The 27,008-nt window shown below is 45.7% G+C and overlaps 1 protein-coding gene across 1 annotated transcript in view; it reads right to left on the reverse strand.

Annotated features, from left to right (window-relative positions):
- Nucleotides 1-777: 777 nt before the first annotated feature.
- The window catches only part of LOC147461733 (F-box protein SKIP1-like), a 70,594-nt gene continuing 44,363 nt past the window's right edge, over nt 778-27,008 (reverse strand). Inside the window, exon 2 of the mRNA XM_086509193.1 lies at nt 778-1,550. Coding sequence (XP_086365319.1) covers nt 980-1,550 — 571 coding nt within the window. The 3' untranslated portion in view covers nt 778-979. The remainder of the gene's footprint in view (nt 1,551-27,008) is intronic.

Genomic DNA, 27,008 nt, shown 5'->3' on the forward strand with positions numbered 1-27,008 from the left:
TTGAAAGTTTGCCTTGATATGCAATGAATAGATTAAAGACACTAGAAGTAGCATAAACCAATAGGTATATGAATCCAAAGTAGTGCAAGAGTTAACAATTTGGTAACAAGGACATAACCTTGCGGCTAAGGTGGATGTGTGTGCGCATAAAATGTCATCAGTTGCTAATGCCAACACTTGATCTCCCATCCCATGCACCACTAGCACTTGATAGAGCACAACATACGCCTTTGACAAATCTGTCCCATTAGATCACATCAACACCATCACTCGGCACAGTCATGAAAATGCAAATATGCAAAGCACTCTACAGGATGCACGGGCAAATTTTTTGCTTAAAAGGGCGGAAACTTGCAGCATGAAAACAGGGAAACACAAATAGATAAACATGTTCGATACCCCGTCACATCTTGCAAATTTAAATTGTACCCTTTTTTTTCTCTTAAGAGCTACCATTCAGTGCACCAAAGCAAATTATAGAGTTATTATCCCCTGAAACAGTAAACTGCTGGCAGATACCAGCTTACTCTGTAGATTATACATGTCAAGATAAACACATCAGCTTTACAGCCTTCTGAAAACGAGCTGAGTCTGAACTTGAACAAAAATCTCTCCTGCTAGGTCACATTAAGACCGCACGATTGACCTTCTGCAGCCCCCGTGCACTGCCGGAGTTGACTTATGTATCTTATTCTTCAAAAGATCTTATTCTTCAAAAGAGAAAAAAAAAACCCTGACACATAAGCTTGTCTTTTTTACAAAGCAAACACTTACAGCTCCACCCAATCGGCCTAAATTGTCACCAAAAACTGTAAAACGGTACTTTGATGCTAGTTACGTCAGGTATATGGCAAAAAGATGCTCCTAATACATCAATGTATACTCCACATACTACAGTTAAAGATGGAAATATGCTACCTTTGAGCTCCCTCCATTCCTCCTTGCATCATTATTGTATACATCTATCTAAACCTATTTGTCAAAACTGGAAAAAGCCACTCTGAAAGCGCTCGTTGTACAATTGCCAATGACCATACCTATCTACATTCACATTTCTTTGAGCCGGTGTCTTGTCGTCACGCAACTTTTCATTGGGTAACCTTGCTCTGGCTTCCTCTTTCGCCCTCCTTGTCAAATTCAGGCATCCTGTTATGTCGAGGCACTCTAAATTAGTGCAACCATCAAGCAAAGAAAACAGACCTTGGTCCGAGAGCTTTGTATGCCTTAGCTCCAGGTGCTTCAAGTTTGTCATCAACGTACAGATCACTTGAGCTTCTGCGTCTGCATTTGCTGGCGAAGATGTTCTGGAGTATTCTGACGGTAGCTGACTTTTTCTCGAAGGATTGTAATTGCCAATAAACCTGTTTCTTTTCAAAACTGTCAGGGACTTGCAATTTTGACCTACTTGTTCTAATGAAGTGACTGTAACATTTTGGCATTCACTAACGTCAAGGTGCTCAAGCTGAGGGCAAGACTTTGCAAGCTGACAAATAGATAAATCTGTGACCCCCCGAGAAGATGAAACTGATACGAGTCGAGCCGATGGACAGCTGCAAAAACAAAGAGTGTCAACAGTATTAAATACTAAACCAACAGGCCAAGAAAGAAGATTAGAGTAGAGGGTTTTGTAGAATGAACTTCATTCTGGGCTTCCCTCGTACATATGACACAGAAGTGCAAGTCATTTGAAGAAATATTTTTAAATTAAAATGACCTTGTCTTGTAAGGTCAAAAGCCGTAATTCTTTCTATTTTTACAAAAAGTTGTGCCAATGCTACAACACTCTCAAACATTAGGGAGATAGGAGAAAGCCCAAAAGATATCACATGAAATACAAGAGAAGAGGTACTTTTCCTTTCTTCGTGTGTGTGTGTGTGTATGTGTGTGCACGCGCGCGTGGATCATTTAAACTAAGAACATCATCCAAAAATCTTTGAGTATGTGTATATGTTCTAAGTTGACCGCCTTGGAAATATTCTTAATGAACCACTTGTACTGAAAGTACACTAAATAAAGATTGCACATGACAAGAGAGCAAGCAAAACACATTTGTATTCCCTGTATCTATCCACAATACACTCTCATCTCCTAGATGCACAAAGGAGTTATTGATGAGCCAAATTATTGTACCAGATAAATTACATCTGTCAAAGTGAGTCGGTGCCTTTTTAGCTGATCTTTTAATCTATATACCTAGAAAAATCCAGATAAGCCCAAATTCACCTTTAAAGGAAAATGCAAGGTATAGACTCATGGTATAGTCACCCAAACACAATATAACCATCAGCCGATGATTTGCAGGATAACGATGTGATTGTTCACAAGGATGATGGTTTAGTTGATACTTTTTCTAGTGAAGCTAACCTTATTGCAGATTCGATCAATCACGAAGAACCGATCTTGGCTCACGAGTCGAGGTCCACAAAACCTCCACAGGAAGATTCGATCAAACAAGAAGAACTGATCTTGGCTCTAGGGCCTAGGTCCAAAGAACCCTCACAGGAAGTACTATGTGTTCAAATAATTAGTCAGCACGCATTGTTTGAGTGTTTCATTCGTGATTGTTTCCTGTATTTTAGTCAGCGTCTTTATGTGATCCCTTTTCTTAGGCATGACATCTTGTACGTTGAGCACGTTTCACTCATGAATGAGCACGGATGTTCATCTACATTGCATGCACAGTCTTTGAGGAAAACGAGATTTTTTCCAGTCACTTTACATGGAATAGGTATGTTCCTGTTTTTGTGTTGAAAGTGGTTTCACGAATTTTCAGCCTCGGAGATTCTTGAAGAAGGTAGACGCATGACTCTAGACGAAGATGAAGCATCGAAGGAACCACAGAAGACTTTGTGTCGCTTTCGACGCAACCCAAAGAAGCAAGCATTGCAAACCTTTATGAAGTTCAAGTATCGCACGACCCTCGCATCAAAGTGGACCGGTGAAGAGTCCTTTCCAGGATTCCAGACCCTGTTGGCGATCTCCCTCGACGCCATATAGCTCGGTACCAGTACCTCACTTTGAAAAGGAGGGGATGTCACGTGACACATCCAACCCTATGTGTCCGTGGACAAGCTAGAGCATGATCAAGGTTCAGTTAAGTCAAATCAGTATAGAATAGGAAGTGATCTGGCACTTTTGTGAGTATGTTCGCAGACCGTGCATGTCCAGACAATTAGATTAGATGCATATCCTCTGGTTGTACACAGCATGACCATCAGATTCCAGTCAAATCCCATCACTAGCATTTTCACAGTGCATAGACCTATTTTCCCTATTTTCGACATTTTTCACTTATTTATTAAGTGTCTTTTGTTGGAAAGTAGGTAGGGCAATTTTGCTAAGTTTGTATATAAGCAAACCTAGCGCTAGCACTTTCTAGCAGAAGAGGCAGCAGGAGCACCTTGCTCATCAGGCAACTTCTCAGCAAGACACCTGTCACCAGCGTGTCACTACTATCTATCCTTTTTGTTGATTTCTTTCTTATTATTTATTTACTTTCACTTTTTGGAAACACCCCTCGGGAAATCTAACTGCCCTGCATTGCATAGCTAGTGTGGAACTGTCCAGAGGGAGTCCACGCATGAGGTCAAGAGAGCACTAAGGTTGGACAAGGACTATGGTTAGCCAAGTGGGGTCATTGACTAGCCAAAGTGGAATCCTTTGCTACAGAGGCTACATTTCAGTTCTGGATGTGGCCGCAGTGTACAAAGAGGGTCGGATGACCTAGAAAGATACAATGGCAGCATCTCCTAAAATTTAGGGAACTGCTATTTTGGGACCTGAAAATGTGTTGGCGTCATTACCTCCGGAATGACAAGGGGAACATTTTCTTGCTCTGCTGCAAAGTCAATTGATGCACCAGTTTAGATATTTTTAGCCGAGAATGCCTAAAGTCGGAAAATGTGCCATGTGGCACTCTGTGAGCATTCTGCTACTCCTGGCCAGAGGGGGCGCCTAAAATGAGAGAGGAGGCTGATTTTCAGAATTTGTCACAGGTTAAGAGCTATGGAGTGCTTGCTTTCCCTCTTATGCACAGTGCGGTGCCAGGAGTGATGCCCTGCACGCTACGCACTGCCCTCTCTCTCCCCTTTGGCAGTATGTTATGCCCCACTAGTGGGCTCTTCATTTGACCAATGTACAGTTGTGTGGGTTCATGCACGATTGCCGAGGCAAGAGCCTCTTGCACAGGTACTGGATTAGCTAGCGGCTAATCCCCCCGCAGGTACAGGTGAATTCGGAGAGGTTTTACGCCTGAAATCTCGTCCGATTCAAAGGGCAAGTAGCCCTACATGTGCGGAACCTCGAGGACTTGCTATGGATGCGACCGGCACGCGAAACGGAGCCCGAAACAGTAAATTACAGCCTGCTGTGTATTTTTGCAGGTTTAGGGTTTTGGCCCTAAACGGACCCTAATACCCCCAGGAGGTTCAAGGACGCCATGGGACCGCTGCACAGGCAATCTGGCGCATTTTCGGGGCAGAAAACAGAGAATTCAGCGTGCTGCAGATTCTCGCCAGGTTTTGCAAAGTGCCGGTATGCGTCGGGAAAGTCAATCAATGCGTGGGAATACTGACTATGAGGGGTCCTAGTACAGTTATGCTGCCGAAATCGGGCCGAAACAATTGAAATTCAGCCGAGTTTGTGCGGGGCAGCTTGTAGGGATCCACAGCGTTTATTCCCTCTTTTGAACAATAAAGAAATACCGAAAGGGGCGCCTAAGTTAGGGGCCAATCTGGTGTCGGTCTACTCATACAGGTGAAATCTAGCAACCTGTATCCCTCTCCCCTTTTGTTGTGTCTTGAAAGTACAGGTACAATAGACGACTAATAATGAGTGAAAGCTAAATCAAAGGTTTGAAGTAAAGTCTACCGCCCTTTTTGGATTGAACAGGCCGGTTTCATGGTTCCATCGACGGGATTAAATCACTTTTTCCCATAGAAGTGAGCCTTGGTCAAATTGGGCTTGAAGACACCGGGGATCATAGACCAGACACAGGGAAATGCAATTATGGCTGACAGACCAGATGATGTGACTGAAGAGGTTTCTTCTTCACAGGGTCAAGAGACACATGAAGTGGGTGAGTCTTCAAGACCACTACAGACGGATGATGATATATTCAGGACCCAGTTGGCTACTGCTGTAGCTATGTTCACACAAGTAATGCAGAACCCGAAGTTTTTAGCCTTTCTGCAACCTCCTGTTCCGTCTCAGCAAGTTGGGTCACTGGATCATATTCAAAAGCCTGTTAAGGCTCGAACACAAGTGATTCATACTGCACAATCAATGGAAACACCTGTACACTTGACGGAGAACATGCAGTCTCCACAACCTGTGCCTAAGGTGCAAGACGAGGTGGCTGAGATGCCAATCTTTCAAGCTGTACCAGTTCAGCCCGCCACCTTTCAGTAGCCTATAGCTAGTTCTAATGGGCAGGGAAGCAACCTACAGGCTATGCAACAAGTCTTCCCACCACCTTCAATACACCCTGGCTATTTTGAAGGTGGATCGGTATTCCAGAGCATGGCTGGTCATGCACCTGGAAATCAGTTTTACACGCCAAGAACAGTGTTTGGGGGTGCTCAAACGATGATGCCTAACCCCATGTATGGTGTCACGGGCATGCTACCAGGGTTTCAGAGCACTCAGGGCCAATTTGGGATGCCACATGCAAATTTTGGTATGGCTGGAATTACAAATCAACAGCCAAATATGGCATTTCCAGGTCAACTTAATTGCGGTCAGGGAACACAGCTGAACCCTAACAGTGTTCCCATGTTTCAGTCACTTCCATATGACAACTTAATGCCGGTGGAGAGGCCAACTCCGTACAAAGAAGGTGGCAAAGGTGTGTCATTCACGACCTTTACAGGGTTTGATGACAGGAAGAAGGCTCTCTCATTCCTCCAGCAATTTGACAAGGCCAATGCAGGGGGAAACTTTACAGAGGCTTCAAAGGTCCGCAAGGCAGCCACTTTCTTGACAGGAAATGCGGGACAATGGTGGACAACTTTATTGCTTCAAGGGCAAGCTCCGTCCACATGGATTTACTTCAAGCAAATTTTTGCAGCAGCATGGTTATCTGATGACTTTGAAGCAGATGTCATGACAGAATGGCACCAGCTTAAAGCTGCCACTTGCAGAAATCTGGATGATTACAATCGGAAGTTTTGGAAAGCTCTACTTCCAGTAACTTCCTATAGGTTTGTGCCATTGACAGAACAGATTGAAAAATACTGTTGTGGCCTACGCAAAGGATTGAGAAAGTACTGCACGAAGACCAAAGTCACTACTTTGACGCAGCTCATCGAGGTAGCAAACACTGGCAATGATTTGCTCAAGGGAGAAGATTGTGAATTCAATACTGGCGTCAAGGAAGGATCAGCCAAGAAAAATTCAGCAAAGAAGCACGTTCCCAATGAGGTTCCTAAAGGGACTCAGGAGCCAGCCCACGCAGGGAAAGGCAAAGCTACGGCTGAATCAGAAAAGGGACCAGCAAAGAAATGGAAAAGACGTTTTCCTCGCAAGTCGGAAGAGCAAAAGAAGGTCCTGAGGTCAGAGAACAAATGCTTTATCTGTGAGCAGCCTGGCCACATTGCTTACAACTGTCCTACAAAGAAAAGGCCAGCTGATTCTGAAGACAAGGAGGACAGGAAAGGAAAGAAGCCCATGGCTGGTCTAGTGCCAGATATGGTGGGCGACAAGCCAAATTCAGATGCAAGTGAGCTTTGCAGAGCATGGGGAAAGGTCAAGGATCAAACAATGCTTATCTTCTTTAATCCAGGTGCCAAAGCCAACTTCATTTCCCCAGAATTGGCTTCAAAGTTGGGAATCAGACCTGAAGAGATGGGGTATACAGCAGAGGCAGGTTTGGCATGTCCTGGCCATACAGAGGCTGTGACACCCATCATCGGAAAGTTGCGCCTACATATCCAGTCCTATGTAGATGCTGAAGAATTTTACATCATGCCACTGGACGGATGTGACGTGTTATTAGGTATTCCTTGGTTATTTCGTGTACAGGGAATCATGGATGCCTACAACAAAAAGATTACTGTACAGAGCATGGGAAAGACTCACATTCTGGATGTAAAGCTTAAAGGGGAGTCTATTCCCACTGTATCAGCTTTTGCTATTACTTCTGTAATGAAAAAGCATCTTTCTGCGTACTTGGTTTTTCCACGTGAAGTGTCAGATTGTGATGAATCAAATTTATCTGTGCTGGATAAAGAAAGGTCAATGTTTTTACAACAGTATAGCGACTGTTTTTCCGATTCATTACCGTCTCAATTACCGCCAGAGAGACCCGAGGACCATGCTATAGATTTGGTGCCAGGCAGTAGCCCACCAAATAAGCCTCCATATAGGGTTAGCGCGGCTCAGCAGAAAGAGATAATGAGCCAAGTACAGGAGCTGTTAGACAAGGGGCTGATTCAGCCCAGTTCATCTCCATTCTGTTCTCCAGTGTTGTTGGTGCAGAAAAAGGATGGCTCATGGCGTATGTGCATCGACTACCGTGCACTGAACAAGAATACCATCAAGAATAGGTTCCCTATACCTAGAATTGATGATATTATGGACAAATTAGAAGGAGCAACTATGTTTAGCAGGATAGATCTAAAGAGTGGGTACCATCAGATCCGCATTAGATCAGAGGATGTGGACAAGACTGCTTTTAGAACGACGTTTGGCCTTTACGAATTTTTAGTGATGCCCTTTGGTCTCACAAATGCTCTTGCTACGTTCAATAGGATGATGGACAGAATTTTCCGTCCACACCAGCAGTTTATTGGTACATTCTTTGATGACATGATAGTCTACTCAAAGAATGAAGAGGAGCATAGGCATCACTTGGCCATTGTGTTCGAAGAGCTACGCAGTCATAGGTTGCTCATCAATGCAAAGAAAAGTGAATTTTTCCTGGAAGAGATCCACTTTCTGGGACACATTGTCTCAAAGGATGGTGTCAGAATGGATCTTGCAAAAGTTGAAGCAATCAAGTCATGGCCAGATCTGAAGACGGTGCACGATGTCCGAAGTTTCTTGGGACTATGCTCCTATTACAGAAGGTTTATCCGAAATTTCGTTGAGATTGCTTCACCTTTACATGCTCTTCAAAAGAAGGCAGTCACCTTTAGATGGACACAGAAAGAGATTTCAGCATTTAATCTCTTAAAGGAAAAGATGACTTCAGATCCAATCATTGTGTTGCCAGATCTTAGGAAGTCATTTGTGGTCCAGTGTGACGCCTGCGGTAGTAGCATTGGTGCAATGCTAATGCAAGATGGCAGGGTAGTAGCCTATGAGAGTAGAATCTTGCAAGGGCCAAAAAAGACTATGCAAGTCTATGAAAAAGAACTGCAGGCCGTGATTCATGCACTCTTAAGTTGGAAACACTACCTGCTAGGAGCAGATTTCGTTGTCCAAACGGACCATCAGACCTTGCGATACTTCTTGACACAGACAAAGTTATCTGAGAAGCATATGCGATGGGCAAATATCTTGTCCATGTTCCATTTTCAGATTGTGCACGTGGAAGGCAAGAAGAACGTTGTGGCTGATGCCTTGTCAAGGAAGCCACAAATTTCAGCTGTGTCGATTCCTTATCATCATGCACTTGATGATATGAGAGAACAATATGCAAATGATGAAGATTTTGCAAGGGTCTTCGAGCAGCTAATGGATGGACAACGTCATGAACACTATCTTCTCAAAGATGGGTTCATGATGATGCATGGAAGATTGTGTGTCACAAAGCCATTGCGACGCAAAGTTATGGAAGAGAGTCATGTCCCACCGTATGCAGGGCATTGTGGTATCGATGCTACAGTTAAAGCGGTTGAGACATTCTTCTAGTGGCCTACATTGAGAAGAGATGTGGATGCCTTTGTGCGAGAATGCCTAATATGCCAGAAGCTCAAGTTTGACAGGCAAAAGGCACCAGGATTATTGCAACCACTACCTATTCCAGATAAACCATGGGAAAGTATTGCTATGGATTTTATCTTTGATCTTCTGAGAACGCAGACAGGAAACGATGGTATTTGGACCATTATTCGTAGATTCAGCAAACATGCTCATTTTATTCCTGTCAGGAAGAAGATAAAGCCAGATCAGATGGCACGTTTGTTTATGAGCAATATTTTCAAGTATCATAGCATGCCACAGTCGATTGTTAGCGACCGTGATCCACGCATGACAAGTTTGTTCTGGAGAGGCTTGTTTGAGAATATGGGCACAACGCTCAAATTCTCTTCGTCATTTCATCCTCAAACAGATGGGCAGTCAAAAGAGGCAAATTCTACTGTCCTAGATCTGTTGAAGTGTTATGTGTCAGAGCATAAAGGAAAGTGGGAGCAGTATTTGCCATTGGTGGAGTATGCATACAATAATACAGTGCATTCATCAACTGGCAAGGCACCTTTTGAGATAGTTGAAGGTGGCAAGAAAGTTCCTCCCATACTGCATACAAAGGACAAGATATTTGAAGCAGATAAGTATGTTCAGGACATGGATGAAATGTACAAGAAGGTCAAAGTGGCCTTAGAAAAGACTCAGGCAAAGCAAAAGAAAGCAGCTGATCGTCACCGTCGTGAAGTGGTATATTCACTTGGTGATTGCGTGCTTCTACGCTTTGAAAAGGCAAGGTTAAAGAAGATAAAGGGCAAGGAAAGACTATTTCCAAAGCTCAGCATGCGTTACTATGGGCCTTTTCAAGTGTGAGACATAATCAGTGATGTTGCATATAGGCTGAAATTGCCTGACATTTGGAAGATTCACAATGCGTTTCATGTGAGTCTTCTCAGACCCTATGTGGGTGATGTGCCAGAAGATATGCCAGCTGAAGATCAGCCGGAAGTTGAGGAACTTGACGAGATCTTGGTCCCGAAACAGATTTTGGCACACAAAGAAAGAAAAGTGAAAGGCAAGGTTGCTAGGCATTCTTAAACTGTCAGTTTGGGTATGCTCAAAAGTGTTACGGGATCCAACGTGTACTATAAGACAGTGGCAAAATGTGCAGCTACCATTTTGTCATTGGGACAGGGTTCACACGCAGGCAATACATGTGTCGACGAGGTGTTGAATACACCACGGTTGACAATGAGCATGTATGTGTCGTATATGTGTCGACCGGTGTTGAATACATCAGTGTTGACTAGGAGCATGTACGACATAGATGCAAACGAGGACGTTTGAGATTTCAAGAGGGGAGTATGTCACCAGCGTGTGACTACTATCTATCCTTTTTGTTGATTTCTTTCTTATTATTTATTTACTTTCACTTTTTGGAAACACCCCTCGGGAAATCTAACTGCCCTGCATTGCATAGCTAGTGTGGAACTGTCCAGAGGGAGTCCACGCATGAGGTCAAGAGAGCACTAAGGTTGGACAAGGATATGGTTAGCCAAGTGGGGTCATTGACTAGCCAAAGTGGAATCCTTTGCTACAGAGGCTACATTTCAGTTCTGGATGTGGCCGCAGTGTACAAAGAGGGTCGGATGACCTAGAAAGATACAATGGCAGCATCTCCTGAAATTTAGGAAACTGCTATTTTGGGACCTGAAAATGTGTTGGCGTCATTACCTCCGGAATGACAAGGGGAACATTTTCTTGCTCTGCTGCAAAGTCAACTGATGTACAAGTTGAGATATTTTTAGCCGAGAATGCCCAAAGTCGGAAAATGTGCCATGTGGCACTCTGTGAGCATTCTGCTACTCCTGGCCAGAGGGGGCGCCTAAAATGAGAGAGGAGGCTGATTTTCAGAATTTGTCACAAGTTAAGAGCTATGGAGTGCTTGCTTTCCCTCTTATGCACAGTGCGGTGCCAGGAGTGATGCCCTGCACGCTACGCACTGCCCTCTCTCTCCCCTTTGGCAATATGTTATGCCCCACTAGTGGGCTCTTCATTTGACCAATGTACAATTGTGTGGGTTCATGCGCGATTGCCAAGGCAAGAGCCTCTTGCACAGGTACTGGATTAGCTAGCGGCTAATCCCTCCGCAGGTATAGGTGAATTCGGAGAGGTTTTACGCATGAAATCTCGTCCGATTCAAAGGGCAAGTAGCCCTACAGGTGCGGGAGCTCGAGGACTTGCTATGGATGCGACCGGCACACGAAACGGAGCCCGAAACAGTAAATTATAGCCTGCTGTGTATTTTTGCAGGTTTAGGGTTTTGGCCCTAAACGGACACTAATACCCCCAGGAGGTTCGGGGACGCAAGGGGACCGCTATACAGGCAATCTGGCGCATTTTCGGGGCAGAAAACAGAGAATTCAGCGTGCTGCAGATTCTCGCCAGGTTTGCAAAGTGCCCGTATGCGTCGGGAAAGTCAGTCAATGCGTGGGAATACTGTCTGTGAGGGGTCCTAGTACAGTTATGCTGCCGAAATCGGGCCGAAACAATTGAAATTCAGCCGAGTTTGTGCGGGGCAGCTTGTAGGGATCCACAGCGTTTATTCCCTCTTTTGAACAATAAAGAAATATCGAAAGGGGCGCCGCAGTTAGGAGCCAATCTGGTGTCGATCTACTCATACAGGTGCAATCTAGCAGCCTGTATCCCTCTCCCCTTTTGTTGTGTCTTGAAAGTACAGGTACAATAGACGACTAATAATGGGTGAAAGCTAAATCAAAGGTTTGAAGTAAAGTCTACCGCCCTTTTTGGATTGAACAAGCCGGTTTCATGGTTCCATCGACGGGATTAAATTACTTTTTCCCATAGAAGTGAGCCTTGGTCAGATTGGGCTTGAAGACACCGGGGATCATAGACCAGACACAGGGAATTGCAATTATGGCTGACAGACCAGATGATGTGACTGAAGAGGTTTCCTCTTCACAGGGTCAAGAGACACATGAAGTGGGTGAGTCTTCAAGACCACCACAGACGGATGATGATACCACATCAGCAAGGCTAGCATTTTTGCATCTGCAAGGACCTAGAGTTTTCATCCACAAGCAGCCTAGAGTTTGTGCACAGCAGATCAACCCCAACAGCAGCAAGACCAATCAAGAAGCCTAGGTTTTGCACTTGCAGGACAACCGGCAGCAGCAGGACCATTTTCAGCCCTAGCGTTTTTGCATCAGCATAGCGTTTTGCAGTTTCACCGCGACAGAACACCAAGAAGCATCAGCGTTTTCAGTTTTCAGCCCTTTGACATTGCAGAACAAGTTCCGAACCTCGCAGATCTCACCTTCCCGCAACAGAACCTCGCCGCACGGTCAGATCCCGCAAGGTTTACAGTTTCAGCCCGGAAAACGCAGATTTCAGCATCTGCGTTTTCAGCGCATCGTCGTTGCATTGTCGTCATCGCCGCCGTCATCGACATAGAGTTAGAATTCAGCAAATACAAGATTTGCAGATTTCAGCCCTTAGTGTTTTCAGATTTCAGCCCGTCTCATCGTCATCCTCATCGTCGGCAAGTCCAAGCATTGTAGAGATTTCTGCAATCATAAGTAGACCGCTCTCGCCATAGAGAGTGGGGCCTTCGGAGGAGGGTTTACAACGTCTCCGGTGTCGTATTCTCATCTCTCTCTATGTCTCAATCTCATGCACTTCCATTCACAGGGTTCATCCACTTTGTTTGTGTCCATTGCACTCTCTCACTAAAGGAACGAAAGGCTCTCCCTTCCGTAAGTAAAAGAAACCTTGAGCACAGTTCGGAGCACTCATCTTGAGCAAAGTTCAACATTCCTTCCGTTGCACCTTACACTCGAGGATTAGGAAAGACCAGATTCGAGAATTCACACGCTCCCATAACTTCGCTCCCGCAAGGTCCTTTGGCTTTTGAAAGTTACTTGAAACAAAGTCTCCAAGCTCGTAAGAGTCCAAGACTGCCATCGTGGTTGCTTTCTAAATGGCGTAGTTCTCACCATTCAATTGCTGATATGAGGGGAAGGTAGGGAGGATAGGTATCTTGATTGATTGATCACCTACACTAGAGTAGAACTGGGACCAATCTCCCCACTCCTCGTTTACGGGTGGTTCGCCACCACCGCCGATCGCAACCTTAGGTTGTACTTCATCATCACGGACCGAAGCATGTCAAAATCATCACTCCTCTCCATCGTGTTGGAGAACTTGGGCATGTGACGAGGCTAGGTCGAGGTAGAAGAGAGCAAAAGTTCAAATCTGCCCACTACAGCCCCAACTGAGTGCAAAACAAAAGAAAAACAAACAAACAGTCTCTTTTTTTCGCGGAAATACAGCACCAAAAACTCGCAGCACGCCATGGCTCTGATACCATGTCAAAGGTGCAACGGAAAAGGGTGAATCAGGTGATGTTCTCGTCCACAACCACGAGCAAACCGACCTCTCGGGACCGGGTAGCCAACAGATCTCGGATCTATCGCGATAGATCTCCTCGTACACAAGCTCCTAGCGCGACCCGTCCACTGTACGAGCACCGAAAACACCTGCAAGCACAAACACCGCATGTAGGGTATCCACGCACAGAGGAGAGGGAGCACTAGAGAGGGAGAGAGATCACTGGAGGAAAACGAGAGAGAGAGAGAGAGAGAGAGAGAGAGAGACATTGTTGGTGGAGAGGAAACGCTACAGAGAGAAAGTGGTCGCACATTGCAAAACGCTAGAGAGAGAGAGAGAGTGTGTGTGTGCGCGCGCGCACGCCCAAATGCTGGATCTTTGCCATGAACAACATGCCAAAAGAATCGGCGAGGGGGGTGGGGGGGGGGGGGGGGGGGGGGGGGGGGACATATATAGGAAATTCCAAGAATTGCCCTTCCCACATAAAAAACCCCACGATCCTAGAAAATGGCCGGAAATGCTAATAAATATGTAAACTCACTAAAAATTACTTGACACACATATTTAGTAGCAGAAATGCAAAAGCCTCGAGACTCTGACCCCAGGAAACCCTCGGAACGCGGGTCCCGCCTCATGCAAGCCTACCGGGTGAGCAACATCGTAAAGGGCATCACCAAGAAAGGTAAGTCTACCTCAAATACGGTCGGGCACAGTGTTATGTCCCGCTCACAGGAGAGGGGATCTAGCCCAGATGCCGTCAGGATGGGCGTCCAATGTCCGGGCAGACGTAGTGTGAACCCGGCCAGTGTGGGCGGCCATTATTATAAAAGGGAGGCCAAGGCCTCATTTACAGTTATCGACCCCACTGGCAGAGTGCCAGTGGTTAGCCCGTGAGGCTAGGAGTGCGCGAGGTCACCTCGAGGAGGTGAGGTCGGGTGGTATGGGACGCTCGCTCTTACAGGTGCACGCCTACGTCCTCGGACGCTGGCCCCAGCACGGGGAAGCTGCCGGATGGTGGCTATGGTCGGGTGGTTCGTCCGACGCGTATCTGTAGGCGGTTTGTGTAGCCAGGAGATCCTCTCTCCACGTTCGTTTCATGGTATCAGAGCCGGCTTGGCTGCACGAAGGACCGTGTGCACACCTATGGATAGGTTCGAGTCGGATAGTCTTTGTTTCATGCAATTTCTAATGAAATAGTTATTTAATTAATCATTTTTCTTCTCTTGAGTATGTTTGCAGGTGTAAATCAATACTATGCTGCTGATTTTTTTCAAAAATCAGCAAATTGGCAGGTGAAACAATTGAAAATTGGGGGATTACTTATTGATTTTACTGGTTTTTGATGAAATCGGTAAATTACTCATTAAGTGGCTGATTTTAGATTAAAATTCAGCATGTAGTATCCTCTTTAAACTTTCTCTGTAGCCTCTTTCTCCTCTGCGAAAAGCATAGAGAGAGAGAGAGAGAGAAGTACCTCTCTCTCTGTAGCAATGACTTCCTCTGTGAGCATGGGAAGACAGTGGTGGCGATTCTTTTTGCCCAAGCGTAAGGATCCGAGTTGGCTTCAGCAAGGCACAAAAGCGCAGGCTTGGTACACGCCTGCACACGCTTGTGGGTAAGCGGCAGATTTGCCACGCGTGCACACACTTGTGGGTAAGAGGCAGATTTGCCACGCGTCAAACTCTTTTTTCCTCCACGCATGCGCTCTACTCGTTCTCGCTATTCCAACGCTGGGCGTTTCTTTTTTTTTTAACGCTACCAAGTGATTTATTAACTTATGAAAAGGCCAGGCCATTTTTAAGTGAGGACACCTTTATTTTTATTTTTTTTTAAAGGGTCAATGTGAAACCTGTGTGGTATTAAAACTCACTTACAGAGACTGAGTTTTCCTGCAGAGAAACTCATTTTTGAGCTCTCTACTTCTCTCTACTGCTCCTCCCTCTCACCTGCTCATGCTCTCGCGCTCCCGCCATTACCTGCTCGCCTTCAGACGCTCACGCCGACGCATGGAGCTCTTCGCACTTCAACTTTTCGCGATCGAAAAGTGCAGAAAAGGCCCGGTTTTGTGTTATTCCCAGTTTTTCACGCGCTCTGCCATGGATTCCTCCAACTCAGATGTGCAGCGTGACAACGCGCCAAGTAACATCCAAATTCCATTCACGCATGCTCTCTACACATGGATTACAAGCACTTTCCAGAGCTTCGACCAACGTGTTACCACTCTGGAAAACACGAATGTTCAGACGAACCTTCGCTTGGCCTCTCTCGAAGGGGTGGTACAGGGGCTCAGTTCTCGACTTTCTACTCTCGAAACTATGGCTCGATCAACGACTGCGCGTATTTCCGAGAGGGAAACCTATCTCCAACAATTGCGGATGCAGATTGCTGCTTTTGGGCGATCGCAGGGTGGTCCGACTGCCACAATCCCGTACAAAACTACGAATTTCTAAGGCAATGAGAAAGAGTGTACGGAACTAGCCGTAAATAAGTGGCTGCACCAGTGGACCACATACTTTGATCTCCATGGGGAGCATGATGAACGGAGGATTCAGACGATTCCTCTCTATCTACGCAGCAAGGCGCTTACCTGGTGGCGTGACATGACAGAAAAGCCTACAACGTGGGCTGATTTTTGTGTGAAATTCAAGAGGGATTTCGCTAAAATGGACCCTTTGAAAGCTTATGCCAAACTGCAAAGTCTTTCGATGAAAACTCTGTCTTTTGATAAATATACGACAGCTTTCAAAGAGGTGCTCACCTTCTGCAAGGTGGATTCTACGCACGCCGTGCACATGGTTACATCAAGATTACCGTTGGGCCTTGATCAAGGACGAAGCCCCGACTGATATCGAGGATGCAGTGGCAAAGGCCAAGACGTTCCATTTGATAAATGGAGCGAATTATGAGAAGAAAAGAACTGTAGTCCATCAATCCGGTGAGGGTGCTTCGAGCGACCCCGATTCCAGCATAAGTCCAAATCACCGCCGAGATCTTCTCAGGAGAAGAAGAAAGCCAGAAATGCTTCAATTGCTGATGCAGGGAAGAAAGGGGCTTGCTTCGGATGTGGCCAGACGGGTCACCAAATCAAGGATTTCCCTAAGAAGAAAAAGACGCAGAAACCGCAAGGCCGTCCTTCGGTTCAAGTCCACAAGATCTCAAGTAACTTTGATGTTGTTCAAGTTGAAATCCATCATTTAGCGCACAGTTCATGCACTAATTGTACTTTTAGCACCAAAGTGTTTGATAAGGACGATCTTCTCCGTTCTCCCGGGAAGATCAATGGTCACGACGTGACCGTACTCCTTGATAATGGAAGCTCACACAATTTTGTGGATGCAAAATTGGTGTAAAAACTCAACCTGCGAACGCGGGACAGTGACCATGAGTATCGTGTGAAGATGGCTTGTGGCGTGGATACGGATGTATGGAATCGGATGGTTCCAGACTTGTCGCTTGAGCTAGGTGATAACAAAGAGAACCTGGATTTCCACATCATGTGCCTAAACAGAGCAGATGTTATTTTAGGAATTCCATGGTTTTATGATAAACAAGACTCATTGTATATAGACTATGTACATCACTCTCTTGTTTTTGTTAAGCAGAACATGCCTCATGTATCTGTGTCGCTTTGTAATCAGAAGTCTGTAAACAATGGTTTTGCAATACCAGTTGTTACTGCTTTGGAAATGTGTAAAGAAAAAGTCTTATGATGTTGACTTTTATCAATGTGTACCATCTGCTTGGTTTGTGTCATTAGTGCTTTGTACTTCTGTCACGGAATTTCGTAAAAATGTTTCATGTTCTTCTGTTGAACTTGGGGATTCCGAAAAATCCAACCTTATCCGCGAAATCATGACTGATTTCAAGGATGTTTTTCCTAATGATCTACCTCCAGGCTTGCCGCCTTCGAGAGGAGTAGATCATGGCATTGAGTTGGTGGCTGGTAGTCACCCAGCCCTTCTCAAAGCAACCCTATCGGTTTAGTAAAACCGAGGAGGACGAGATTCAGCGACAGCTGAAGGATTATCTCGACAGGGGTTTTGTTTGGCCTAGCAAATCCCCGTGGGGAGCGCAAGTGTTACTTTCTCGAAAGAAGGATAACACTATGCGCTTCTGCGTGGATTACAAGGGGTTGAATAAGCTCACTGTCAAGAACAAGTATCCGCTCCCGCGCATGGACGATCTGATAGATAGGCTCCATGGAGCGTTGTATTTTACGAAGATAGACCTGCGATCAGGCTATCATCAGATACGGATCAAACTGGAAGATATCCTTAAGACAGGCTTCCATACGCGTTATGGTCACTACGAGTTTTTGGTCTTGCCTTTCGGTTTGACCAATGCTCCAGCTACGTTTCAGCAGATGATGAAAGAGCTGCGGAGACCATTTTTAGGCAACTTCATTGTTGTATTTTGTGCGAATGCCACAATGTTCCTAGCGCTGGGCACCCAAGCATCCAAAGAACTTTGGCTTTGGTCAAACGATATGTCTATTGGCCAAGAATGCGCTCTTACATAGAGAGCTATGTGAAGAGATGCGCTCAGTGTCAGGTCAATAAGGCAGAGCGCCTTAGGAAAGTTGGCCTGCTACATCCATTGGAAATCCCAGATGCCAAGTGGCAGAGTATTTCCATGGACTTCATCGTTGGTTTGCCAAATACTAGTCGGGGCAATGACGCTATTTGGGTTGTGGTCAATAGACTCACAAAAATGGCGAAGTTTATACCAACGAAGTCGACAGTAAAAAGCCATGAGTTGGCGGTTTTATTTGTCGATCAGCTTTATAAGCTGTATGGTCTCCCAGAAGATATCGTCAGTGATCGAGATATTAAGTTCACTGGCCGATTTTGGCGAGATGTCTTTGCTCACCTTCAGACGAAGTTGAGTATATCGTCTTCTAACCATCCTGAGTCCGACTGACAAACTGAGAGGATGAACCAAACATTAGAAGACATGTTGAGAGCCTGTGTCTCTCACAGGCAGTCTGATTGGGAAAGGTATCTTCCACAGTTAGAGTTTGCCTATAATAGTAGCAAGCATTCTGCTACTGGATTTAGTCCGTTCATGCTGATGTATGGATTTGAGCCTAAATCCCCAATTGCTATTGGCTTAGAGAAAGTCAAGGAGCGCCAAACTCGTGATTTCCTGTATGACATGCAGGAAATGCTCGAATTGGCTAAGGATAGTATAAGAACGGCTCGTGATCGAGTTACTACTTATGCTAATCAAAAGAGGTCTCCAAGGACTCTAGATGTGGGACAATGGGTCTATCTGAAGATACCCAAGGATTCCAAGACTATGCGAATAGGAAAGCATTATAAGCTTTCAACTAGATATTGTGGTCCGTTCTTGATCACAAAGAAGATTTGCCAAGTTGCCTACAAGCTGGCTCTTCCTTCGGATCTTAGTGTACATCCAATGTTTCATGTCAGCCGCCTTAAAGTGAAATTGGGCGAAGCCGACGTTGTTGTGCCTATCGAGGAAAATGTATGGCAAGATATGCAAACTAAGTATATTCCTCACTAACCAAAAGCAGTTTTGGATCATCGTACCCGTCATTGGCGCCAAAAGGCTTATGACGAGTACTTAATTAAATGGAAGGGTCAATCTGAAAGGTTTGCTACTTGGGAACCTGTTAGAGCTTTGAAGGCTCAGTATCCCCACTTCATTGATGAGAACATCAATGGTTCTTACGGGGGGAAGTATGTTATGTCCCACTCACAGGAGAGGGGATCTAGCCCAGATGCCGTCGGGATGGGCGTCCAATGTCCGGGCGGACGTAGTGTGAACTCGGCAAGTGTGGCCGGCCATTATTATAAAAGGGAGGCCAAGGCCTCATTTACAGTTATCGACCCCACTGGCAGAGTACCAGTGGTTAGCCCGTGAGGCTAGGAGTGCACGAGGTCACCTCGAGGAGGTGAGGCCGGGTGGTATGGGACGCTCGGTCTTACAAGTGCACGCCTACGTCCTCGGACGCTGGCCCCAGCACGGGGGAGCTGTCGGACGGTGGCTATGGTCGGGTGGTTCATCCGACGCGTATCTGTAGGCGGTCTGTGTAGCCGAGAGATCCTCTCTCCTCGTTCGTTTCACACAGCCACAAAACAACCTCTCCCTAATTTGCTCCAGGGAGATACTGGAGCCATCACCGGACACAGATCTGAACTCTAACAGAGTGAGGAGGTGGTACCGTGGTTGTTGAGTGGCTTCATGCCTAAGACCGTCTATCTGGGACCGTCTTGTAATATGCATATATAAGCATTTGTGCTGCATTGAGATGTGCCATCCTACTTGAGTGAGATTGCCTGGGTATGTAATTTTAGTGCATCGAGACACCCATTACAAATAAGTGCAGTCTGGGTGAGATGGCTAATTTTGCTATACAGAAAGATCAAGAACTCTGATATGGAAAATTGAATGACCCTCAAATATTTTTGAGCTAACTTGAGTTGTTTTGCAGATGTAATCGTGGACGATTACTCCACGACTACTCTTCTTTCAAGAAGGGGGGATGTCACAAACTGCTAACGTATCAAGCCACTGAAGACCGAGAGGGTTAGGGCTCCCAGAGCCTAACCCTAGCCAGCCTACATATCCTGGCCGCGGGGCCTAAATTCTAGCGGAAGCAAAAGCAAAGCAAGAGCCACAACACTTGTACTGTGTTGAAGCAATATAAAGAAAAATCGAAAGGGGTGCCATCATTTGGGGCCATCGCACTCTCTTTCAGTTCCGAGGTATTTAAATGTTTTACAAGTCCAGTAGTCATTTCTTCTCCGTTGGAACGTGGTGCCCTCCTGTTACATCATCCCTGATAATCCCCTCTTTAGTTGAGATGCCACTCTCACAAAGTGATGACGTGGCATGCCCAAACTTAAAGATGTTTAACAGAGAGGATTAAAAACCTAACCCAAACAAATTGCAAATTCTGGCCAAGTGGCCCAAAGAGAGTTAGGGATAAAAACCTGACCCTACCCAACTGACAGAACCCAGTTGCGGGGCCTAAAACCCTAAAAAATAAAGCATAACCCCAACTTGTGTAAATCATGATGACATGGCAGCGTTGTACGAATTTCTAGTTTTTGCATTCACTGCTCACGTGACACAACCTACGGTTTTCTACGTAAATCATGATGACATGGCAGCTCAGTACGAATTTCTAGTTTTTGCATTGATTGCTCACATGACACAACGTACGGTTTTCTACATTTTACGAAGCAACCCTCAAGGCGCAAGCTTTTAGGGTAGGAGCTTTTGGACTCGATGCTTTTGAAACATAGCTTTTCATGTAATTGGTTTTGGCCAGGGGCCCTTATAAGTGTGTCAAGGCCTCTCTTCTCAACAGATTAGATTGCGAGCACTACAAGAGAGAAGACCCTCAAACATTGTACTCTTGCAAAGTAGTCATAAAGAAATACCATAAGGGGCGCTAGTCTTTGGGGCCAATGCATCTGTGCATCTTGGCTCGGAACTCCGTTGTGCCATGTCGACTCTCCTCTCCTCTCTCTCCCTCTCTTCAAGTTTATTCACTTGTTTGCAATTTTCTCACGTGTGTTGTAGATCTTTACGTTGGAGTGTCGGAGTCTATTATAGTGGTATCAGAGCTCAAATGATTCTTCTTCTACTAAGGATCCAAGAACTTGTCCCACAACGCTCATGGATTCAGGCAACGAATCTGACAAGAGGAAATTGTTCGACCTACTTGCATGAGTGAAGAAACCAATAGAGGTTCTACCGAGAGTCGGCCTCTTTCTAAGGAATCGAGGGAAGAGCCCATCCCTGCTAAGTGCCTTTGATAGGATGGAGTCTCAACGTCAACTACAAATTGACACTTGTGCTAATCAAATGCTCAAGTACTCCAAAGATCCACGGTATGCAACGTTCAAAAGAATCACTCACTTGGCAAGATTCATTCACGATGATAGGCCACCATCCACTCACCTCTCAAGTCGGCCATGAATCAGAAAGCGAAGCCACGTGCAAACAAGCAAAAGTTGTACTTGCAAGATGAATTTGACAATGTTGTTGAGCAAACGGGTCAATAAATTGATGAAGACTATGAAGAGCTCTCGAAAGACAAGTCGATCAACAGACTACCCCGACTAATTGAGTCGGAAATCTACTGTCGAGGCAGCCAACAAATCCAAGAAACGTGTTCACTTTGAGAATGGTCCAGTTCATCATCACCTTCTTATAGCTAGGAGAGTTCCTCTTCCTCCGACTCCAACGAGGAGGACAGGAAGCACCAGAAGCTGAGAAAGTGTCAGGTGCAACTGGTGTTTAAGGATTTTAGCTCGGATCTAGTACTCCGCATAAACGCAAGAAACACTTTACTTCACTTGAAAGAACTGAATTGAATTGAATAAAAGAGAGAGAGAGAGAGAGAGAGAGAGAGAGAGAGAGAGAGAGAGAGAGAGAATGTTGGGTCCCAACCCTCAAGGGCCCCCTTGCTTTGTTGCCAGAGAAAGTACTTTCTTTATTCTTACACAATGCTGATACAATGATGCTAAATGTTGAGATGTTGATGCTAATGGGTATTGATGCTACTGATGGGTAATGATGGGTTCTAAGATGACGACGATGCTGAGGTACTGATGGGTTCTATGTCGACGACAATGACGCCGACGACAAGGTACTGATGGGTTCTATGTCGACGACAATGACGCCGACGACAAGGTACTGATGGGTCTACGTCGCCGACGAGGCCGACGACAACGAGGTACTGATGGATCTATGGCGACAAGAATGAGGTTTTGATGGGTCTACGACAATGACGACGATGACGACGAGGTTCTGTGGATCCTTATGCTGAGCTAGGCAAGGTCCAAGCTAAGGCACAAGGGGTACTAGGTGCTAGGGTATTGTGTCGACGACAACGACGACACTACGACTGAAAGCCGGAATTTGCTAGCGATGTCGATGGCTAAGGTCTGCAACCATGAGGAGGCTAGAGTTGAAGTCTATTGGCGCTTCAAAGCTGAAAACGCTGGCTATCTTGGCTGAAAACGCTAATCATCAAGGCTGGAAACTGTCACAAACTGATTACGTGTCAAAGCCTTGAAGAATGGAGCCAACTTACAGATGCCTGCCGAGGGGCCTAAACCCTAAGAGGAACAAGTAAAAGAAGAAGAAGTCCTACCAACTTATGGAGACCCCGTCCGATGGGGCCCCAAGTGACATAAAGGATTAGAATAAAGTTGGACCCTCACACACAAACACACATAGCGTGGAACTATGACATGGAAGATTTTCGAAAATTACGCCGACAATGCTAACGTGGCAGGCGGATTTCCGCGTACGGAATTCCGTGATTTACGCTAGCAGCTTTTTGGCATTGCTTTCGGACCAGAAGCTTTTGAGTTTTAAGGCTTTTCATGTAAACTGCTTTTCACAGGCCAAGGGCCTTTAAATATGTGCTAAGGGCTCATTCTCTGGCATGCTTCCGGGAGAAGGTGCAGAGTCTGGAGTACCGGCTTGTACTGTGTTGATGCAATATAAAGAAATACCGAAAGGGGCGCCAAGATTTGGGGCCAATACTCTCTGGGGTGGAATTCCGCCACTCCGTGTCGCGTCTCTCTCTCTCTCTCTCTCTCTCTCTCTCTCTCTCTCTCTCTCTCTCTCTCTCTCTCTCTCTCTCTCTCAGCTCAATTGTTATTGAAGTGTTAAAAGTCTATTCAGTCTGTTCCTTTCTATTGGCACGTGGTGTCCGCCTTGTGACAGAGGTATCAGAGCATCAGGCGTGTGCTTTTCTGAAAGCATACCGGTCCCACCAAAGAGCAGACAGAGCAAGATCGCACTTCCAAAGTTCATGGGAAATTTTAGCTTATTAGCCACTTCATCGCACATCGGGCACGCTCCCGTCTTCACCGCTCATGTCTTACAGGGCATAAGCCATAAAGATCACTTGCAAGCAAAGGATACAAGATTTGTTTCGAGTCACTGTTTTTCTCAAAAGCAGTGCCATGCAGATGTTGATGTCTATAGCTACCAAGCAGCACACTCCAAGGACTTGGCAAGCTTTCAAGAAAAAATTTGCCCGAATCACAAAGCGAAGCCACGTGCATACAAGCAAAAGTTGTACTTGCAAGATGAATTTAACAATGTTGTTGAGCAAACGGGTCAATAAATTGATGAAGACTACGAAGAGCTCTCGGAAGACAAGTCGATCAACAAACTACCCCGACTATTTGAGTCGGAAATCTACTGTCGAGGCAGCCAACAAATCCAAGAAACGTGTTCACTTTGAGAATGGTCCCAGTTCATCATCACCTTCTTATAGCTAAGAGAGTTCCTCTTCCTCCGACTCCAACGAGGAGGACAGGAAGCACCAAAAGCTGAGAAAGTGTCAGGTGCAACTTAAGTGTTTTAAGGATTTTAGCTCGGATCTAGTACTCCGCACAAACACAAGGGACACTTGACTGAACTGAATTGAATTGAATGAAAGAGAGAGAGAGAGAGAGAGAGAGAGAGAGAGACGGTATGTTGGGTCCCAACCCTCAAGGGCCCCCTTGCTTTGTTGCCAAAGAAAGTACTTTCTTTATTCTTGCACAATGCTGATACAATGATGCTAAATGTTGATACAATGATACTAAATGTTGAGATGTTGATGCTAATGGATATTGATGCTACTAATGGGTAACGATGGGTTCTAAAATGACGACGATGACGAGGTACAGATGGGTTCTATGTCAACGACAATGACGACGACGACAAGGTACTGATGGGTCTACGTCGCCGACGAAGGCGACGACAACGAGGTACTGAGGGATCTATAGCGACGAGGATGAGGTTTTGATGGGTCTATGTCGGCGACGATGATGACGACGACGACGAGGTTCTGTGGATCCTTATGCTAAGCTAGGCAGAATCCGAGCCAAGGCACAAGGGGTACTAGGTGCTAGGGTATTGTGTCGACGACGACGACGACGCTATGGCTGAAAGCTGGAATCTGCTAGCGATGTCGATGGCTAATGTCTGCAACCATGACAAGGCTAGGGTTGAAGTCTGTTGACGCTTCAGAGATGAAAACACTGGCTATCTTGGCTGAAAACGCTAATCATCAAGGCTGGAAACTGTCACAAACTGATGACGTGTCAAAGCCTTGAAGAATGGAGCCAATTTACAGATGCCGGCCGAGGGGCCTAAACCCTAAGAAGAACAAGTAACAGAAGAAGAAGTCCTACCAACTTATGGGGACCCCGTCCGATGGGGCCCCAAGTGACATAATGGACTGAAACAAAGTTGGACCCTCACACACACACACACACACAGCGTGGAACTAATGACGTGACAGATTTCCGGAAATTACGTTGACAATGCTGACCTGGTACGCTGTACGGATTTTTGCGTTTTGCACTGATTGCTCATGTGGCAGTTGTACGGAATTTTGTGATTTACGCTGGTAGCTTTTTGGCATTGCTTTTGGGCCAGAAGCTTTTGAATTTGAAGGCTTTTCATGTAAACTGCTTTTCAAAGGCCAAGGGCCTTTAAATATGTGCTAAGGGCTCATTCTCTGGCATGCTTCCTGGAGAAGGTGCAGAGTCTGGAGTACCGGCTTGCACTGTGTTGAAGCAATATAAAGAAATACCGAAAGGGACGCCAAGGTTTGGGGCCAATACTCTTTGGGGTGGAATTCCGCCACTCCGTGTCGCGTGTCGTCTCTCTCTCTCTCTCTCTCTCTCTCTCTCTCTCTCTCTCTCTCTCTCTCTCTCTCTCTCTCTCTCTCTCTCTCTCTCTCTCTCTCTCTCTCTCTCTCTCTCTCTCTCTCTCTCTCTCAGCTCAGTTGTTATTGAAGTGCTAAAAGTCTATTCAGTCTGTTCCTTTCTATTGGCACGTGGTGTCCGCCTTGTGACAGTGGTATCAGAGCATCAGGCGTGTGCTTTTCTGAAAGCATACCGGTCCCACCAAAGAGCAAACAGAGCAAGATCGCACTTCCAAAGTTCATGGGAAATTTTAGCTTATTAGCCACTTCATCCCACATCGGGCGCGCTCCCGTCTTCACCACTCATGTCTTACAGGGCATAAGCGATAAAGATCACTTGCAAGCGAAGGCGCTCCCGTCTTCACCGCTCATGTCTTACAGGGCATAAGCCATAAAGATCACTTGCAAGTGAAGGATCCAAGATTTGTTTTGAGTCACTGTTTTTCTCAAAAGCAGTGCCATGCAGATGTTGATGTCTATAGCTACCAAGCAGCACACTCCAAGGACTTGGCAAGCTTTCAAGAAAAATTTTGCCCAAAGTTATATGGTTTCTGACATCTTACTTCGGAGTGCAACTTCTGGTAGAGTGGGGTATCCTGAAATGCTTGCCATGGAAACCCTAGCAGATTATAACTTGAAATTTCTCCCATCTTTGTCACAAATTGGTGACGTGGCTGCCCAGTGCACACTCGCACACACCGTCCCTTGGCCACAAATGCTGACGTGGCAGATTGGATGAAGTGATAATGTGGCTGCACCGTACGGACAGGCCCGCAATTTGCGGCGCATATCACGGAGATCCGTACAGTGACATGGCAGCTTTTGCGTAGCTTTTTGCGTGGCAGATTTTGTGCTGCTTTTCTGGCTACGCACTTTGCAAGAGAGAGAGAGAGCTTTTGCTTTATTCTCTCAAGAGTGAGCTTGTGAGAGAGGGACAGCTTTTGATTTTGAACCTTTTGGGCTCTGCTTTTGGCATCCCTTGTAAACCCTTAAAATAAGTGGGCAAGCTTCCCACTTCTCAGAGCATCTGGACGCAGAGTTTGAGAGTGAGAGCCTCCCACTCACTTGTACTTTCGCAACAGATTAATACAAAAAGGAATACCAAAAGGGGCGCCAGTCTTTGGGGCCAATGTTGCTAAATTGGCTTTATGTGACAAAAAAATAATTCTAAATGAATTATTGGATTTATAAGTGAGAGGGTTTTCTCGCTTGGAACAACAGGAAAAATAATTCTAAATGAATTATTGGAATTTTAAGTGAGAGGGTTTTTCTCACTGGAGACATCCGAGTACAGAGTATTCCTGGTGCATCATTCAAAGTAATGACGGGAGCACTGTGAACGGGAATATCTGTAAGGCCACCAAGAACGGATACTTCTGATGCGTCACATCGGATGGGTGACAGGGAGCATCGGGAAGAAGTATCCGACCATCCGGGAACGGACATCTCTGATGCGTCATAGGATGGGTGACATAGAGCATCGTGAAGGGGATTGTACCGTAAGTTCGGTAGGAAAGGACTAGGTGATGGGTATTCCTGATGCGTCACAAGGTGGGTGACAGGTGCATCAGAAAGGGGATATCCATAGTCGAGAGGAAATCCGAACTGGAAAGAGGCATACGCGTAAAGATGCAAGCACAAGAATAAAGATGGGTTCTGAGAAGCTTTTCTTAAAAAGCGGAAAATTAGAACGAGTTTTCCGGGAAGAGCAAACGCTTTCCCGCGAGGAATCTATGTATGCATTGCATTTGTGCATGTGGTTGCATCCAGGGACGCCTGGGAAGTGCTGTGAAAGCATTGTTTTTAACTTATAAGGTTTTATTGAGTTTTTGGGCAGATTCATACTATTTTTAAAATACGCCGGTCGCCCATTTAATAAGTGGACAGCCATCCGATAAATAAGGCAACAGATCAGCCAGCGTTTTCTCTTTCTCTTTTTCTGGTAGAACAGCGGGAAAAAAAAAAAAAAAACCCGGCCGCAATCTCTACGCGAGCAGCTATTCGTGTCGTGGCAAAGAAGCTATAAAAGCACCACATGCCCTCACTGAAAAGGGAG

This window comes from Adiantum capillus-veneris, chromosome 3, assembly GCF_014529385.1.
Source record: "Adiantum capillus-veneris isolate H3 chromosome 3, ASM1452938v2, whole genome shotgun sequence".
Classification (NCBI taxonomy): Eukaryota; Viridiplantae; Streptophyta; class Polypodiopsida; order Polypodiales; family Pteridaceae; genus Adiantum; species Adiantum capillus-veneris.